This window comes from Berghia stephanieae, chromosome 2 (assembly GCF_034508935.2).
Source record: "Berghia stephanieae isolate SIO BIC M18660-M18661 chromosome 2, UCSD_Bste_1.3, whole genome shotgun sequence".
Taxonomy (NCBI): domain Eukaryota; kingdom Metazoa; phylum Mollusca; class Gastropoda; order Nudibranchia; family Aeolidiidae; genus Berghia; species Berghia stephanieae.
The window spans coordinates 99,425,654-99,445,955 of record NC_088361.1 but is presented as its reverse complement, the minus strand read 5'-3'; the positions used below and the strand labels follow the sequence as shown (position 1 = coordinate 99,445,955).

At 35.7% G+C, this 20,302-nt stretch overlaps 2 protein-coding genes across 3 annotated transcripts in view; both read right to left on the bottom strand.

The window, feature by feature from the left end:
- Positions 1-2,773, bottom strand: part of LOC144963795 (uncharacterized) — a 12,091-nt gene extending 9,318 nt beyond the window's left edge. Inside the window, exon 1 of one of the 2 annotated variants that reach the window (XM_078897734.1) lies at positions 2,656-2,773. The gene's annotated coding sequence lies outside the window, so the exon portion shown is untranslated. The remainder of the gene's footprint in view (positions 1-2,655) is intronic. The other variant, XM_078897735.1, reaches the window with a different exon arrangement.
- Positions 2,774-9,870: 7,097 nt separating this feature from the next.
- LOC144966015 (succinate dehydrogenase [ubiquinone] cytochrome b small subunit, mitochondrial-like) lies at positions 9,871-20,029 on the bottom strand. Its single transcript, XM_078901993.1, has 4 exons — positions 19,925-20,029; positions 14,175-14,303; positions 13,119-13,281; positions 9,871-11,411 (listed from the first exon to the last, which is right to left on the bottom strand). Exons 1-4 carry the CDS (start codon positions 19,959-19,961, stop codon positions 11,252-11,254), a joined length of 489 nt encoding a protein of 162 aa, XP_078758119.1. The 5' UTR covers positions 19,962-20,029; the 3' UTR covers positions 9,871-11,251.
- Positions 20,030-20,302: the final 273 nt, after the last annotated feature.

Below are 20,302 nucleotides of genomic sequence, written 5' to 3'. Positions count from 1 at the left end.
GTCAGGAACCCCACCCAGCCCAGGAATGCAAATTTCTGAACCTAAAATGCTATAGAACAAAATATGAAATTGAGATACAACTCTTTTCTAACATAATTCTAAATTCGAGTGTTTTAAAACCATTAATCACATGTGTGAGTTCCGAGACCTTAGAGAGGCTTAATTGGTCGAAAAATTAATATCGGAACTTTACGAACGTTTCGTTGTATCTAGCAAAACCGTCTAATGTTCCCTTTGAGTCTTTATGGTTGTTTTCGATGTTGAAACGTTTCTGACCTTCGTTTTCAATGCCATGACTTTAATTGAAGTTCCTGGCGGTTCAGATGACAAAGGCTAAAAAGGATGGTTGTTATGTACAGGTAAAAGCCGCGTTTGCACTCGAGGGAGGGTCTAATATAAAACATCGAAAGGTCCTAAACTCACTTGACAGGGTAATTTGCAGCTGATACCTCGTACTCTGGCTCCATTACTAACTTAAAATGAAAAACAAACAAACTAAACAAAACCAAAACAAAAATGAAATAAATGAAATAAAAGAACAAAATAAAACTAGCAAGCCAATGAGGTATTCATATTTAACTCCAGCTTGTTGAACAGATGTGTTGAACGTCCTATTGTAAATAAAATTGGCCTCATTTGAAGTGAATTTTGCGAAACGGGGTTTTAAACATGCAATTTATTGATGCAGGTAATATTGATATAAGGAAATCATTAAGAATATGGCGCTTATTTGGCGTCAGCTTGTAAAATAATTATTATAAAAAAATAAATGAATAAAAACATAAAAACCCACCAAAACAAACAAACTCCAAAACAAAAATAACTAATATATATATAAATATTTAACATTGAGCATTTATACAGTGTAATATCCACTTAACGTGCTCAAAACGCTTTACAAGGGATCCCTAGCCAATAGCAATCTATTAACGTGTGAGACGACACATAACACCTGTTATGCAATTTTTTGTCCAGACAGAGACGACACTGTTAACGACGAGGTACTCATTATACATCTGAGTACGGTGAAAGCTTGTAGGTAAAGAGCCTTTTCCAAGGACTCAACTGTACGCCATAACTATAACCCAGAGTCTTCGATCCGAAGGCAAGTGTCATACCATATAGGCGCACAATAACAACAACAAAAACAACAAACAACAACAACAACAACAACAACAACAACAACAACAACAACAGCAACAGGAACAGCAAAAGACAAAACAAAACAAAACAAAAACAAAAGAAAAAAAACAAAGGGGGCAGCGTGGGTCAGTGGTACGGTCTTTGCTTCCTACCCGAAAGGTACCGAGTTCAATCACCCGCCGCTGCGTTGTGTGGCCTTGAGCAAGTCACCTCGCCCTAGCTCACTTTGCGGCGCTGCTCTGCGGCTGACGCCTGGGTTATTCCAGTCTGCCCTTGGAATAGACCCTAAAGACAAATTTCCCCTTGGGGATGAATAAAGGGAATTTTATTTATCTTTATTTATTAAACCCCCCCCCCCCCCCCCCAAAAAAAAAAAAACAAAAAAAAAAAACCACCACATCTTGTCACTGACAGAAGATATCTGTCATGGGCATTTATTTTAGTCTTTTGAAAAAGTATTCCTTCCAGGCCATTAGGCCAAGGAAGCTGGTGTTTATCCCAGTGTCCATAGCGCGAAATGGACAATAGGGACTGCTTGCTACCCCTCGGATAGGACACTAGTCTATCGCAAAGTTCTACATAATCCCGATAATGCTGCCATATTCTGATGAGACACTTTTTGTTCATTTTGGCCTCCAGATTTTTAAAATTGCAATATCGATCAATTTATATGACTCCCAACTCCCAACTCCCAACTCGGGTTTGATACATGTTGACAAGTTGAAAGCAATTTTAACCAGTTAACTGCAGTACTCTGGAAAGACACGTATTAAAAAATTTGTCCAAAAAAAAAAAAAAAAAAAAAAAAAACAACAAAAGAACCTCAACTCGTCCTTCAAATATCGATTGATTTAAATGACAATCATCTAGGCAAAAACTCTCAAACATGGGAATTCGCAAAGTCCAAGGTTCGAATTTTTTTTTTTTTTTTTTTTTTGCCACGATGAGAGTTATTTAAAACGATCGATATTTGAAAGACGATTTTGTGGCCATTTTTTTAAAATACGTGTCTTTCCCGAGTCCGTAGTTGACTGGTTAATGCGATCGATATTTGAACTAAAACTTTTCTGGCCAAAAGTTAAGAAAATGGTATTTTATGAGAGCATGGTAGAATAGTATAATATTGAGATATACCATACTTAGTTTTTAACTGATACTTTGTCCAGCGTTTTTACATTTAAAAATAATTTGAACGCGCAAACATTTTAGAACATTTTAAAGAGGAAATTAAAGTTCTAAAGTTATATAAATAAACAAAAAGTAAAATTAAAGTAAAGCAAAATTGTATTACGTTTTAATTGAAACCTGTACAGGGGTAACGAAGTCGACAAGTATCTAAGACCGATTTCAATTAATTTTTACGTCTTGTCTTATGAGGAGTCTTCTTGATAGGACCCGAATTAGATACTTTCCACCGGTTCTAATTAAAATCATATTACCTGACCGCCTCATAAAACAAACAAATAGTAAAGAGAAATTCAAACAACATACAATGCATCACACAAAACTTACGTTGGATAGACAGTTAGGGTTAGCAGCCGGGAATGACTCGGTTTCATTCGTTAAACAATCATATATATGCAGGTTTTATCTTGCTCTTTTTATCTTATCTTTTCTCATATCATTCGGCAAAACAGTACAGACAAACGATTTCAGTCGGTTTCTTATCAATTTTGATTTTTGTAATAGTGATATCACATGCTATGCTTTGTTCTGCCGATGGTGACAAACAAAATGTCCTTTCAGGCTCCGAGAGCATCGAGGTGCAATGTTTGCTTTAATGCTGTAAATGGCAGTGTGACCCTCCTGGTGACTAATTTCAGACCTGTCTGCTCCTCAAGGACACAGCCAGATTAGATACAGTATTTGAACAATATATATCATATATATATATATATATATATATATATATATATATATATATATATATACACACACACACACACACATTCATACACAAGCATAGCTGTCCGTGTAGTGAATGGTGCCAGTTCAATGAAAGTAATGATAAGTCGAATTAACTCAAAATTTATTATTCAAGGGTTGAATACAATTTTAATTCGATTCTATTGTCTTAATAGACAATACATTTTTCGACTTCGTAAGAGAACTCCATGAACATTTTATTTGGGCAGGGACAGATATTTTCTGCATTTAATATCTTAAATATTTCGCTCACTTATCGTAGAATGCTTTCCCAATGTTAAGAGTGGAAAATGATTGATATCCATTTTTGGAAATTGATTGTAGTATTTAAAATAATAAGATGAACCACTAACCGGTGTCCATTCAATGCAAGTACTCTCATCTCATTGTCATACTCGCTAACCGGAAGGTTTGACACATAACCACGTGTTAAAGATGATGGCATCTGATTTCGATGGGATTTGACGAAACCAATTAAATTTTTCGATAAAATAATCACGATGTCTAATCAATTTCATAATTTGCGCAAACCATTTCCATGTCGATTGTAAACACCATGCAAAATTTGGTGACGATTGTTCCTGTGATTCCAGAGGATTAGTGTTACAAAAATCAATTTTCCAAATGGCTAGCACTATTCAGTATCTGATACTGAATAGTGGTTTTGCACTATTCAGTATCAGATACTGAATAGCGGTTTTCCACTATTCAGTATCTGATACTGAATAGAGCAGTAAAGTTAGGTGCCCAAAACGTAAACAATAACAAGTTGCTAGTGATTTCCGTTTCGGACCGGAATAATTTACGCACAATATAGGTCTCCCAATTTTGTAGTTTGAGTTGTAGGCAATACACTTTCAGTATTGAAAATATGTTTACATAAAATCTAACAGTTGCAGAAATAATAATATAAGGCTAAATTATTCTGAAAATCAGGCTCCGAATAATTCTCGTTTTGTTCACACCAGCGCAATAATTTGCTCTGGTCTAAAAATAGATAGACTGTAACTTTTGATAAATTTTAGAAAATTTTACCTTTTGTTCCATAAAATATCCATATCTAGACATTATTTGATGCATGATCGAGTATTTATGAATATGGTTTTCTTTTGCCACCTAACAGCCAAATTTTAAAGGTTATTTTTTTTCTATTATTTACATTGGAACGTGAGCTGTCAAGACAGGAACATGTGGTTTGCCACGTGCTTCTCGACCTTTGTTTACGTTTGGGGCACCTAACTTTACTGCTCTATAGTGCAAAACCACTATTCAGTATCTGATACTGAATAGTGGTTTTGTACTATTCAGTATTTTTTTCACTCTCTCTATAGAAAAGAGTTCCTTGTGGATACTGAATAGTGGTTTTGCACTAGAGAGCAGTAAAGTTAGGTGCCCCAAACGTAAACAAAGGTCGAGAAGCACGTGGCAAACCACATGTTCCTGTCTTGACAGCTCACGTTCCAATGTAAATAATAGAAAAAAATAACCTTTAAAATTTGGCTGTTAGGTGGCAAAAGAAACACATATTCATAAATACTCGATCATGCATCAAATAATGTCTAGATATGGATATTTTATGGAACAAAAGGTAAAATTTTCTAAAATTTATCAAAAGTTACAGTCTATCTATTTTTAGACCAGAGCAAATTATTGCGCTGGTGTGAACAAAACGAGAATTATTCGGAGCCTGATTTTCAGAATAATTTAGCCTTATATTATTATTTCTGCAACTGTTAGATTTTATGTAAACATATTTTCAATACTGAAAGTGTATTGCCTACAACTCAAACTACAAAATTGGGAGACCTATATTGTGCGTAAATTATTCCGGTCCCTAACGGAAATCACTAGCAACTTGTTATTGTTTATGTTTGGGGCACCTAACTTTACTGCTCTATTCAGTATCTGATACTGAATAACCACTTCCTTTCCAAATATATAATAAGATATCCGATCCGAGAATAAAAACAGGAAAGTTTAGAAGAGTGTAGCCGCTAGACTATAAATGATGCAAGTTTGAAATTTTACAACAATCAAGCCCATTAATTGAAAGTTATTTACATAATTTTTGTTGAAAATAATTGAAAAATTATAATCCCACGATTGTTTTAATAAACACATCGCATATTTGTCATACCGATGATTCGGGATGTAATTCTCAAACTCAAATTTTGATGTGATCTGTCGATCTCCCATTTTGCCGTGTTCGACTCTTATAAACCAAAATTGACATACTTGACCAAATGCTGTAGTCCATTGGATTCAAACCAGGACTCATCGGAGGCCATTTATCTGTAGTGATGAATATAATTTTATATTAAGTAAAACTTAACTAGAGTAACAATGTTGCATAATTTTGTGCGATCACTTTTATGATGAAAGTGTCACTGAAATGTAATTTTGTTGGAGAAAAAAAAGTGAATAAACAAACAAAAAACAACCCCCCCCCCCCCCCCCAAAAAAAAAAAAAAAAAAAAAAAAAAAAAAAAAAAAAACAAACAAAAAACAAAAACAAACAAAACAAACAATAACAGAAAACAACAACAAAAATAATAATTATAAATTATAAAACAAAAAACAAAAAAACAAAAAAACAAAAAAAAAAAAACAGACAAAAAATCAAAACACAAATAACACTTAACGAAACCAAAACAAATACGCAAACATCTTTTTACCTATTATATAGCGCAATTTACACTGAATGGCTATAATGAAAACGTTAGCAAGCCAACAGCAACATATAACACGTTGGTTTGTAAGGCGCTACATGTATTTTTTTCGACACCGATAACGCTGTTTCTGGTCAGGAACTCATTTTACACCTAAGTGCGGTGGGAAAATGCGAATATAAAGACCTTTCCGAGGACACAACTTAACGCAACTCACAGCGTGACTCCAGCCAGGGATTTCCGGTCCGTTAGTGGTGCCACACCACAAGACCACAGAGCCAAATAGTCAATATTATCTCAGTCTGTAAGAATAAAAAACCTCAAGGAACGGAAAAAGACGAAAACATCCATAGCAAATAGAAGCCCTGAACCCAAGAGACCGACATCCCCTCCCCCGACCTAAAGAGAAATCAACCCACCACCCAGTTAATTGTTATCTTTCAGCAATTCACAAGCCCCCCCCCCCCCCCTTCCCCCTTGTGTGTTTGTTACAGACCAAGTTGAGGTCCGTTCTTTTGATCTTTTCAGAATTCGTGATTAATCACCATAAAACGTGGGAATGTTTGCTGTTACTGTTAACGTATGACAATCTGTATGTATCTCACCAATATTATATCTTTGTTGCTTGTTTATATACATAAATGTAGTTGTTTGCTTAAAATTAGAAACTCTAAACCTTCAAAAAAATTTTAATGTTTTTCCATCAGGTGGTGACATGGTTAAAATGCTGACTCAGCGCTTTACATATTTACTTTATTTTGGGTAGATCTCATTATTCAGCCTCAAAGTGTCCCATCATTAGGCTAGATCGAGGTCTCTGAATTTAGACGATAATTACAGAGAAAAATTGTCCTTACTCAAAAACTAAAACAGCTAATTAAAAACTCTCTTTGTAAGGTGATAAATGCTAATCTATCAAACATTGTGGCAGAACTACAGCAAATTCCGACAGTTACCTTTTGACTCTACTTAAAATAATGAGAAAAGTTAGTCAAAAATGACATTTTGAGAAAAACACAAAAATACATTTCATTTAAAACGGTGATGGATAGAAATTAAAATAACGGTAATGTTTAGTTTCGATTTAGACGTTACCAATGATATCAAGCTTAGCTATGTTACGACAGTGAAAAATATGGTTGCTAAGGGGTAAAGTTGGAGAGCTTTAAACATTTTATTCATAATTTACCTGAATCAAGGGTAATTTTAGGAATTGTAGACACCTTTTTGAGTTTTGAAACCTAAGAAAATGGATACTACCTATACATAAGAATAACCGAAAAAAAAAAAAAAATTCTTTTTTTTTTCTTCTTCTGAATCTCAAAATTTGAGCAGCACAGGACACGCGGATCCCCTTAAACTACGTAAATAGTATTCTGTTGTCTGTATAAATTGATATTTTATTTCAATTGAATGGTCAATTCTAAAGTGATCAAATGGTTAATCAGCGAACAACAATAAAAAAAAAATTGCTGTCTCCAGTGTCTGTTTTACATAATATAATATAATTAACCAGTTAACTGCCCGGGACCCGACTGTTACGGCACCTTGGCCTCTATCTGGTCATAAGAGGTTTGTTTGTTTTTAAGGGTTTTAAGGGGCTTGTAACACACTGAGGTCATAGCAGCGCCAGTAAAAAAGAAGAAAATGGGACAGTCAAAAAAATATAGAATGACAATTAAAGCCTCCAGGAAAAAGCAAGACAAAGGGAATTAGTTCGAATAGGGAACAGATGTAGATTCCAAGAGCATACCATCAATGTACTTAGTTTGAGATCACCTAATAGTCTATCTTGACACCAGCACAAGCTCCCACAAATAGGAGGAATACGCTCAAATGTAAAAAAAAAATACATCCAAAACAGAAAACATAACAAACAAAACATAACAGAGAGATGATATACAATGAAAAAAAATAAAATCTCCCGAAACTAATACTAAACAATTAGTTGGGTCAAGACTAAACCAAGCAGGTCTATTAAATAAAATTCTCTTTATTCATCCCATATGGGAAATTTATCTCTAGGGTCTATTCCACGGGAAGACTGGAATAACCTAGGCGTCACCCGTAGTGCAGCGACGCAAATTGAGCTAGGGCGAGGTGACTTGCTCAAGGCCACACAGCGCAGCGATGGGCGATCGAACTCTGTACTTTTCGGGTATGATGCAAAGGACTGTACCGCTGAGCCAGAAAGCAACTCGGAAAACAGATATGATGGGGTGGAAGACACAGCAAGTGATCTACCCACCAGGGGAGGTCAAAGCATCCCACCCAGAGTCACGAGAGTGCTTACACTTTTTTATTCTCTGTTGTTGTCTAGCACTTCCCACTCATTTTATTTCTTGTTATCAGCATAAGTGCCTGCTCCACTCAATTTTCCAAATCTGTAAGATAGTCCCCAATGTTTTGAGACCTTACTTTTTATTTCTTTGTATTCATTATTATACTTCTTCAGATGGGCAAGATGTTTTGTTTATGTTTTTTTGTTAGACGCATCTCGTATTTTTTTTCCTCAATAATTGTTTTATTTTGACGTCAATCAAGGGCTGTCTGCATCAAGATGATCTGAGTTTTTCTGGGACAATTGGAGAAAATCACATTTCAGGCAATCTGTGCCACTTTCCAAAATCTCTCTAGTTCCTATGTACATTCCTATTGGATAATGATTAATAAGGCATGAGTTTAGGTAACATTAAGGTGATTGAAAGCCATTAAGCTATGTATAACCAATTTTTAATGAATGCAAAATGCACAATCCCAAACTTGGAGAACTGCACTTTATGTCAAGAGTTATTTCCCACAGGTCGATGTCCATTCAAATGACTCTAACCACCCCAAAGTTTCGGATCTTCACCTGATTAGTTTTAAATCAAGGATGATGAGTCATTTTTGCTAGGTGCCCCTTGTCTGTCATAGTCATAGTGTGACATTCGATTGCTTTCTAACCCTTTTGCACAGAGAATCAAAAGTAGACATCAATTCACACCCTTGGTTTCCATCCTGTACTGTCGCAATGCTTAAAAGTTGAATGAATCCATTTTTGTAAATAAATCTTTTTGTTTTATAAATATGGCAAGGAGAGAGATACATACGGTCCAATGTCTTGTTAAAACGTTGTTAGAAATTAGAGACCTAATTATTTGTCATGAAGTTTTTGTTTAATTTCAAGACACTGAACTTTTCTGATCACTTTGATAATGAACTCAATTCAGCTTGTTCATTCCGACATAATGCAGTCTTGAGCAAGTGGATCACAAATCTTTAATTTTCTGTATTACGTTTGACAAAAGTAATAAATGAAATAACTTCAAAAAAAAAAAAAAAAAAAAAAACACACCAAGCAGCCAACAACCCCCCCCCCCCCCACCCCAAATAACAATGAAAAAACTTGAGCTTTTATATTGTGTAATATCCACTAAATGTGCTCAAAGCACTTTACAAGGAGCCCCTGATCAACAGCAACATGTATCACGAGACATGACGCCTGTTAGGTGATATTATAATTTTCTTTCGCATAGAGACAATGCTGTTAACTGCCAGGTACTCATTTTACACCTGAGTACAGTGAGATGATGTGAGTAAAGAGCCTTTTCCAAGCACTCAACTATGTGACGAGCGAGGCTCGAACCCAGGAACTTCTGACCCGAAAGCGAGTGTCATACCACTAGACCACATAGCCGCATGACGTGAAAACATAAATACAATTTTTTTAAAATTTCAAGACACTGAACCTTCCTAATTTGGATCAGTTTGGTTATGAACTGAATCCATCTTTCATCTGCATTGATCTGGTTTTTTTCATAAGCTATTTATGTTTTCATTGTTTTTTGTTGGCTGAAGAAGGTTTTTGAACCTGAAATTATCCGTGCTTGGTAATTTGTTCTTTTAGAAGCTGTTATATTCATTTTTGTTTATTACTTTTTACAGTCCACAGCTTCTAGCACCTTAGTATCACTATATCACGTTTGATGAACTGATTAACCCAACTAACATTCTGAGCACTATTTTTTTTTTTTAACATTTGGGGTGACCAGATTTGGGCTCATCGTCTAGACGTGCATGGCAGTCTTTGAACTACAATCGCCATTGAAAGAGTGACAAAAAAAATTATATAAGGAGTAACAAATACATGTATGATATCATTTAAGTTTTTAATAAAGAATTCATTCAATAGCATTAAAGCATATTCAATATAACATAACATGATGGATTAAAGGTAAAATTCGATCCTGGTTCAACGCACTTTATGATTATTTTTTACAAAAAACAAATCATTTCAAATTGAAAATTGTGTCAAACCTTAGATTAATTATATATCCAATCCATTTTTGTGGTAAAACCAGAATCAAATTCATTTAAGGAAATATTACAAATGACAATCACACATCATATTCGACATGAAACATGCACACAAATTTAGGACACGAGTCCCAAGTTGTATTTTCAAACAGTGCTGACATCCTTGGATTATTCACCACAAAGAGACAAGAGTTTGAACCAAAAACATGCTTTTATTGACTTGACCATAAATTTTTAGTCAAGTGCAAAATCAAGTTCACTGAGACAATCCTTAAAATTGCTTTTATTTAACACAATATAGATAAATCAGTCCACCAACTCCCATTATTTTAAAAAGACCTGGCAAACGGTCTAAAAGCAGGAAATGTTTTTGTTAACTTAATCTTAAAGAGGATATGTTACCATTCTGTGCAGTTGAACATAATTGTTGTAATCCCTGATAATTAATCTACAGATATTGTATTTGAATGAAGGTCACTGTTAAGACATACTAGTATACAATAATAGCCTTTTATCATAATATATAAACCCCTGGTAAGTACAAAAGTATCATGGGGAGAAATCTAAGGCAAAATCGACCTGCTCCACAAAAGTTGAGGTAATATTTTTGGCTGCAGGACGAAGATAAAAAGTGTTTACCAGGATTCAAATATATATGTGGTCTGAAAATTCCTCATAAGATATAAGACAAAATTTGACCAAAAATTAAATCAATTTCAATCAAATCATATGTTTGATGATAATCCGACATATAGATTAAGGGACATTGACTTGCCTGTAACTAATATGATAACTACCTACATGTTTGCGTCAAAATAAAAATTTAAAAAACGAACAATAACTATAATAATAATAATAATAACAACAATAATAAAAAGAAATTGAACAAGATTTTCTCCCATAATTTATGTAACTCATAGACCAAGAAGTCTCAACTTTGCATAATCATCTTAAAAATCTTAAAATTGAAAAAAAAAATAAATAATAATAATAAAAACGCTAAAAAAAAACCCAACAAAAATTAAATTTTATCACTCAATCTAATGACTTGAAAAGAGTATATGTAAACTAATATGAAGAGAACATTCAACAAAACCAATTATCCTTTCCTGTTCCAGCACCATGATCTACTTTATAAGTTTCATGATAATCATTACTCCAGATAATACCACTGACACACCCATTCCACAAATACTTTTAAAACATATACCATTCTACAGAGACCACAACATTTTCACAGCCTTGCACAAACCGACATCGTTGTAGTTGAAATTGACAAGCCCAGCAAAACCGACAATTGCGATCAGGTACCAAAGTTTCTTAAACCATGGCACAAACTTGTCCACGTAATCCTCTATGACAACATTCATACCCCTGGTGATGAAAAGAAAAGAATCAAACAAATTAAAGGTTGTTAAAACAGAGAAACATAGTATTTCTGTTGGTAAATTCTATGAAAATGTTTAATACATCGGGTGGACCAAAAAAAGAAAAGAAAAAAAAGCCTGAATTTTTTTCTGTTTCAACAAGAGGAAACATTTGGTAGCAGTCAACAGACTAAAGTCCAGGATGTGCCTAATGGCAGCAACACTACATTGGTAGAGCCTGGTGAATTGCTGATGCAGTTACAATACAATGGTTCAGAGACCAAACAGCATCTGGTTGATCATTGCATCCTGACAAAGCTGTTGGGCATGCAAGACATGGAGGATGAGAAAGTTTTTGGACACAACCAATTGCTTGGTCACATCCTCAGATATGAACCATCTAATGGAAGCAATCTTTCTTAGTTAGAATTAGAGAGATTTATCCAAATTATTTACCTGTTGCTCCATCGACAGTCCTGAGTCTAAGAAAGTGCCTAGATTTTTCACTTTGTCAACAATTTGAATGGAATTGTCCCGGAAATTCAAATCTGATCCACTTTTCCACTTCTTCTTCCCTATATACATCACCTCTGTCTTTATCATTGCTTAGTTTCAATCTATTCTCACTCATCTGTTTCTAATCATTCTGAGTACACTTCTCACAAATTTCCGATATGCTTTGCAATTTTACTGTATAAACAGTATAACTGCATATCATCAGCGTATTGATGGTAAAGTAGTCCTTCGGAGCCATTAGTCCCATGGGGCCAGAGTTTATCCGAGTTTCTATAACATGAAACAAACTTTAGCAATTGCTTGCTACCCTTTGGATATGACACTAGTCTATTGCAAAATACTTTCCACTAGATTTAACACAAGAGACCCAGCCATCTGATCACTGCTGGTTGGACAGGGGGATCAGAAAAAAGTCCCAACTTCACCCGATATCGACCTCTACAAGTGAGCTATTGGGACTCCCATATTGGTGTTAAGACAGACCAAAACTACTGATTATTTTAGACAGAGAACTGACGTACAAAACAAAAAGAGCCAGTCCAAGTACTGAACCCCGGGGAACTCCAAAATCAAGAACAATTTGCTCAGATCTATGCTCATTCACAATAATAATCTGATTATGATTATGTAAATATGTCCTGGACCAATCAAATGCAACACAGTTATAAAAGAGTGATAGAAGGTGATCTGTGAACAGCGTTTGAGCTAAAAATGTCGCTAGGTACAAGTAAATCCATTCTAAAAAATTGGAATTATTGATAAGACTTCTTGATTATAGACATCACAAACTTGACAATTATACATTTTATTGTCACATGCACACATAAAAATCCAAGTTGAGAATATTAAAATACATGGTAAATAATCGAATTATCAAAGAGCATTGTTCGCCTGTCAGGCTTGTAACAGGTACACACAATATATTACACACATTCAACATTTCCATCCTCTTCCATATATCTGAGTGGTCAGTTGTATCCAGTCAGGATGAAAAAACCCCACAAGAGTTCAGCTAAAATGACAACAAAAGACAAGACATTTTATTTTTATTCATGTAATAGTAATGAGTAGAATTCTTATTTAATTTTTTAAAAATTTTTTAGTCATAAAAGAAGGCACTTAGATAGAGGATGGAATTAAAGTTTTGTTTTAAACCTTTGAGTGCTTCTAACAGTCTTTAAAATGCACGCAGACTTACCAGAAGCCATGAAGATAAACACAAGTTGTCAACAAATGGTCCATAGCAGCTCCCTGAACAAACAACGCAGCTGGCATAAGACCACAAAGCCCAACAGCAAGAAACCTTTCCAATTTCCAGTGGGTTGAGGCATCCATCATGTGACCTGTTCCTCGCTTCTCCTCTGTTAATAAAATTCAAATGGTGCTGGTTGAAGCTAATGCTTACTCAAAGCATTCTGAGTTAACTGCATATAACAAATGAAACTTGTTTGTCAAACTCATGAAATTTTCAAAAGCAGACAAGAGAAGTCCTATAAAAGGCAGATCTGATACTATTATTAACCGTGTTAAAGAATGGAAATGTGAAATTTAGGTTCTAGAAGAATCATAAAAAGGAAAATCTAAATTACTCTGTGCAGCTATATGGCCTTGTGGTACGACAATCGCCTTCAGATAGGAAGGCCCAGGGTTCGAGTTCCGCTCTGAGCGGCACATAGTTGAGTCCTGGGAAAAGGCTCTTTACTCACACTCTCACCATACTCAGGTTCAAAATGAGTACCTGACTGTTAACAGTGATGTCTCTGTCCAAAAACTGTAATATCGCCTAAAAGGTGTTGTGTTTCATCCTTCATGTTAAGTGTTGCTGTTGGATAGGGCTGTAAAGTGCTTTGAGCACGTTTAGTGGATATTGTGCTCTATAAATGCTCAAGTTTTTAAAACAATTTTAATGCTCAATAGCTGGCACCCATGCTTATTGCATGATACTAACAACAAATCTTACTCAAAACTCCTGATAACTGACAAGTAATAAAAGACTAACATTCTTTTTTAAACCAGACACTGCAGATAATCAAACCAACCCATGTCTTTCTTGTGGTCAAAAACATACATCATGTATGTTAACAATTGCACAATACCGTAAAGCTGAGCAAACTCTGAAGTGTTGCTAAGAGCGGTAAATACTAAGATGTGTTTCATGTAATGATCAGTTGTATTTTTTCTTTTCTTTTTGGTGGATCCATTTTTTTTGGTTGGTTCTGCAAGCAGATAGGAATGTAGTGAAGAATAAACATACCAGGTGTAAATGGACCTCTTCTTGCCTCGAAGTAAGATGTCAAAGCTGGACTGGCTGTAAATGGCTTGGACATAATATTAGTCGTGCCTCTGGATACAGGCTGCAATTGAAGCAACACGCTTCTGGAGCCTAGGAATAGATAAAACAAAATTTTGAGATTAAGGTGTAACATGATTTACACAAATACTTTGAGTGAATGCTTAGGGACAAGCATTTTTATTTTTACAAGAGAATACTTGATCTACTGATACATAAAACTATTTGAGAACTTTTCTATTAAGTGCATGACCAAGACTTCTTTTCTGTATCATCTGCTAAAATATGTGTTTGAAATCTCTATTATCACATATTAGCAGGTCTGATAACAGGATGCAATTATGGGCTTGTTATGTTAGTTTAAGAGTATTTCTATTACTAAATGAGCCTATAACAATTTGGGTTATCAAACCTGCAATATAAGTAAACATTTCATAATCCTATTCTCTACAACATGTATTTTACTTACACTTATATCATCGTCATCTTGTGGTATGTAGACCTACACATTTAATATCATCCAAGGCTTATGATTACAACTCCATTTCCATAAATCAACACCAATCATTATAAATTTCAAATTATGATCACTTCTAAAACCACAAGAGTAAAAAGATTAATAATTTTTAGCAAGGTTGATTTCCAGCAAAACTTGGACGAAACAAATATCCAAACATAAAAAAAAAAAAACAACCCCAAAATACAAACCAAAAGAGAAACAAAAATAAAGCAGTCCTTCAGAGGCGTTCGGCCCATGGAGCCGGAGTTTATCCCGGTTTCTATAGTTTGAAATGGATGATAGCAATCGCTTGCTACCCTTTGGATAGGACACTAGTCTATCGCAAAGTACTTTCTAACAGATCTAATAGTCCCAGCTACCCAGTCACTGCTAGGTGGGGGGGGGGGGGGGAGCAAATATAACTCTTCTTATTGAAGAGTCACTGACTCAGGATCTCCGTACACAGTAACATACATGGTAAGCTTGTATCATGCTTTGGGGGGGGGGGGGGGGGGGGGGGGGGGGGGGTGAGGTGACATTGAGCTTGGTGCCTTCCGAAAGCTCCTAGTGCTAGCATTTCTTTCAATTTGTATTTTCACTGTGGGTCTTTTGTCAGACGTTTATTTATTCAATTTGTCATCATATAGAAGCATTTTAAAAACTCTAGAACAAACCTTGATAGATTTGTGAAAGTTTAAAATTTCCTAATTTGACCATTGTTTTGATTCTCAGCCGCCATTTTGATTTGTGAAGTATTGTTTTTTTTTTCTATTAGGGTTAGCTCGAGATCTGAGGATTTTTTTTTTCTATTAGGGTTAGTCATACGTCTTAGCAAAGGTGTTAGAGTGTTTGTTTTTCCTATTCGGGAAAGGTACTAGGTTTTATTTTTTCATATGGTAAGTTGAGGGAATATTTGAGTTGTATCCCTTAGCACTAGGAGCTTTCGGAAGGCCTCCCTTGATTTCTTTCATCCCCCCTCTTTTTGTGTGTATGTTGTCCCAGGTTCAATCCCCATTGGTGCCCATCTCCTATAGTGTCAGGTTCATTCTCCTCTGGTACCCAACTCCCATAGTCCGTCTGGGAGACATTCCGAAAGCTCCTACATCCCCAGTATTTTTTCAATTTGTATTCTCACCGTTGATCTTTTGTCAGGCGTTTATTTATTCAATTTGTCATCATATAGAAGAATCTTAAAAACTCTAGAACAAACCTTGCTAGATTTGTGCAAGTTTAAAATTTCCTAATTTGACCATTGTTTTTATTTTCGACCGCCATTTTGATTTCTGAAGTATTGAAAGGTAGTGCAAAGCAGTCTGAGGTTTGTTTTTTTTGAACTGTATTTTCAGTCCACCAGTGGACTGAAAACACAGCTGTGTATTCAGTCCACCGAAAATAAAAATATTTAAAAAGGGCCAAATATCGTCGATACCTTCCCCAATAGTGACAACATTGATACTGAGCCTATTATAGGTTAGGCATCATCAAAAATGGACAGGCATAAAATTTATGGTAATTTGACGGCTTAATAATATCATTTACAGCGTTTTATTTACTCTCAGAAAGTCTTGATGAGAGTTGCTCGAAATCAGGAGCCCGAGATTGTTACCGTGGCTGTTAGATAGCCATTGGCCTGACTGATTTGGTCAAAATTGGCCACACAGAGAATAATGTTTCTATAATTAATTTAAATTTAACATTTATATCTATTTTTCCTAGTCAGAATTTTTTGTGATTATCAAAACCGATGATTTTTTCCCAGGAGATCGGAGTTTTGGTATTGTTTGCCCAAAGAAGGTTCTATTTGCTACTTTTCACATCGATCACTGGCCTCGAGATTGCCTGTGCCTCCCCCCCCCCCCCCCCCCCCCCGGCCAGGACAGTCTTGACTTTGTCTTCTTCCAACGTCTTTTTCTTTCACAAGCTTCACAAGAGCTAGTCTATTGTTCATTGTCTATCATGTCTTGTAAAACTAGACTTTTTAAAAAATGGTATCCCATTTCTTCCTTTCTACTAGCCCGATCTCTCTCTCTCTCTCTGACGCTCCCTCAGACATATTCAAGACCCTATAACTATAAAGTTGTTCTGTTAACTTTTTGTTTTCCTTTTTTTTTTTTTTGTTCGTTTTTCTCCTGGCTCATATTGTTACGTACAAGGAATGCACAAGGCAATAAATTTTGACGTCTTGTTCTAAATTAAAATAATAATATTAAAAGTGAGTAAAAGTAAATAAATAAGAAAAATGTTAAATGTCGTTCAAACTTCTTAAGTAACCAGGAATGGTGTCAACGTGTTGAAGTTGAAAATTAAGAATTTTTTGACTGGTATCCCATTTCTTCCTTTCTACTAGCCCTATCTATCTCTCTCTCTCTCTCTAATCTCTCCCACACCCTCTCTCTCTTTCTCTCTGATGATCCCTCAAACATATCCTCTGTTGAGGTTATGTTATGGCAGCCCAATAATAATCAATGAAAGATGATAACACAGAAGGGACGATTTAATTCGATTTTATTAAATAAAACTCATGATGATTTTCATCTGTCTAACATGGACAGGATAAAGGCAAAGAGGAAAGTGAAAGTAGAATCCATTAATAGGTACATAAACAAAATATTCGTATAATGATAAATTCGCTCTATTATTCATGTTAATTAATCAATGATGGGATCATACTCAACATCCTCTATAACTATAAAGTTGTTCTCTTAATGTTTTTTTGTTTTGTTTTCTTTCTTTTTAAAAAAAATTTTGTTTGTTTGTTTTTGTTTCGTTTTTCAACTGACTCGTATTGTTACATACAAGGAAAGCACAAGGCAATCAATTTTGACGTCTCACTGTGTTCTGAGTCAAAATAATAATATTAAAAGTGAGTAAAAGTAAATAAATATCAAATATAAAAAATGTTAAATGTCGTTCAAACTTTTCAAGTCACTAGGAATGGTGTCAATGTGTTGAAGTTGAAAATTAGGAATTTGTTTGCCAAGGGAGTACCAAAAAAAATAAATAAATAAATGAAAAAAAAAAGAAAGAAAGAAAGAAAATATTATGCCTAGAAAGGAGCTTGAACACCTAACCCACCCCACGCTATGCTAAATCAGCCGGCCACCTCGCCTTCTCGCGCTCAGTCAAACAGTTTAGCCGTATAATTATAATCTCTTCCGGTGGACTGAATACACAGCAGCTGTGTATTCAGTCCACTGGTGGACTGAAAACACGGCTGTTATTCAGTCCACTGGTGGACTGAAAACACAGTTGTTCCTTTTTTTTTCTATTAGGGTTGGCTCGAGATAGGAGGATTTATTTTTTCTTTTAGGGTTAGTCATAAGTCTTAGCAAAGATGCTAGGGTGTTTGTTTTTCCTATTAGGGTTAGTTTAAGGTACTAGGTTTTATTTTTTCTTGGAGTTAGTTGAAGCCTGAAGGAATATTATTTGTTGTATCCCTTTGCAGGAGCTTTCGGAAGGCCTCCCATCCGTCTTCAACTTCAATTCCCATTGGTATCCATCTCCCATAGTTCCAGGTTCATTTCCCTCTGATGTCCTCTTCCCTTATCCCAGGTTCACTCCCCACTGGTGTCCACTCCCCTGAGTCCCTGATTCCCTTCCTAGACCTGTAAATGAGCTCTATAAAAATTGACTGAAACTCTTCGACAAACTGAAGATTCAATTATTTTTTTTAAAAGAAGGGCATCATTGGAGAGGAGAGTGATAAATACAATACATTAAAATAGTGGGTGTTATTTCTTACTGGAAGTATGACTGCCATAATTTGATGTAGAAGGAATGCTAAATAAGCACGTCATTCATATAGGTAAAGATGACTTCATCAAAGTCATATTCCTGCCTCTGGAATTTTTTTGACATAGTCAGAAAAATAATCACCATTATCATCTTTAAGTTCTAGCCATGACCAATTGAATTTATTCCTCACACTCACATCTTTATCGATGCTCGACAAGTCTGAATTGCGATCCACGAACAGCTCAGCCATTGTGAGAACATTAGAATAATGTAGCAATGAGCAAACTTGATTTTCAATCAGTAAATGACAAAAAAAAAAAAACTTAAATAAATATGACTTCTGGCCAATACACTGAATTATTAAGTAGAAGTGAATTATCAAGAAGAAACTTCGGCAGGCGTAGCGGAAAAATTCAAAGAATCGGTCGAATGAAGGTAAATCGCCACAAAACAGCAAGCTCGCTTGGGCTTGAGCAAAACAATGGCAGAAAACGTCCTGATTTGCACGGGAATTAATTAGGCTACTAACCATTGTTCCTTATAATCAGTTACTCAATCAGTAAAGAAACGGTCAACCAGTTTGTTTACAACGTGAGGCAATCGAAATGTGCTTGTAGCAATCTATCCTAATCTAACTTTCGATGTAAAGGTGTCTCCATCATCTACTAGAGATGTTACTTCCGGCATTCGCATTTTACTTTTTTTTATACTTTTAAAACCCAGCTTGTAATTGTGGTCAATTTTGGCTTAGACGAAACAGTGAAATTTATCGCTCGGCGGCTCAGTTAAAATTGGCTACCGTTAGGATCACGACAGGTTGGAAAGTGAAAAAATAATTTAACGAAGGCTGTGTGAAATTACACTGGGATGTGTTCAGTCACGCCAATTCTAAAAAGCGCCGCTTAGCCTTGGCAATAAATCCATCGTTAATACGGCTCCCATGAGCTATGCGTAGCGTTATGGAACACTCCTAATTACTTTACGGTCATTCGACTACGATTTGTGAATTCTTTCTTTCTTTCTTTTTTTTAAATATTTGAATTTGACAAATTGACTGATTTCAGTTAATTGACTGAGAATTTACAGGTCTAACTTCCCTTTATATTCCCACTGCTGCCTGCTTTCCATTTACCACCACCCTCCCATAGTCCCAGGTTCACTCCCCACTGATGTACACTTCCCCGAGTCCCTGGTTCACTCCCTACTGGTGCCTACTACCCAAAACTTTGTCGGGTTTCGTAAAAAAAAAAAAGAAACCGCCATCATTATCATCAATCCTACTCAGCAGATCTCAGTCTCAGTCTCAGACTCGGACCCTCGTCCTCATCTTCTCGTCCCTACTATCTACCCCAGCTCCAGTCTCTCATATTTTCTGTAAGTGACTGGAATTTCGGATTCAAAGCAGCCTTATAAAGTTCAACTTGAAATTGACAATATCAATAGGAAAACCTGTAAAAACTACAGGAATAAACTTTTGTACCTCTTGAAAGAGAACGAAGAACCGTCACAGTCGCCATCTTGTCAAGGTCAATAACACTAGTGTTGGGTTATTTGATCGCTTTTACTCGATCGACGATCGAGCGCCAAGCCACGAGTCAGTGCTCGATCTCAATGCCGGAAGAGCGAGTTAGTAAAACGATCACTCGATCGTAAAACGATCAGGCGGGTTGTGAGCTTGAGACGATCTTGACACGTGAGACGAGCTTGAGACGATCAGGATTCGAGCGAGCGGAGGGGTAACGAGTGTTTCGAATCATTTCAAATTCAAACGATCACAGTTTGCCATCCGATACCAATCGCCAATGTTTGCACACGGTAGTCTGTGGTTCTTCCACAGCCCTCACTCCTTGTCAGATGT

Bases quoted from the DNA above. Each gene is read 5' to 3' on its own strand.
- LOC144966015 (XM_078901993.1), bottom strand. From the start codon at position 19,961: ATGGCGACTGTGACGGTTCTTCGTTCTCTTTCAAGAG. The intron at 14,304-19,924 runs GTACAAAAGTTT...ATCTATTCCTAG, and splicing joins TCTTCGTTCTCTTTCAAGAG to GCTCCAGAAGCGTGTTGCTT. The intron at 11,412-13,118 runs GTAAGTCTGCGT...TTTCATCACCAG, and splicing joins GTTTATCTTCATGGCTTCTG to GGGTATGAATGTTGTCATAG.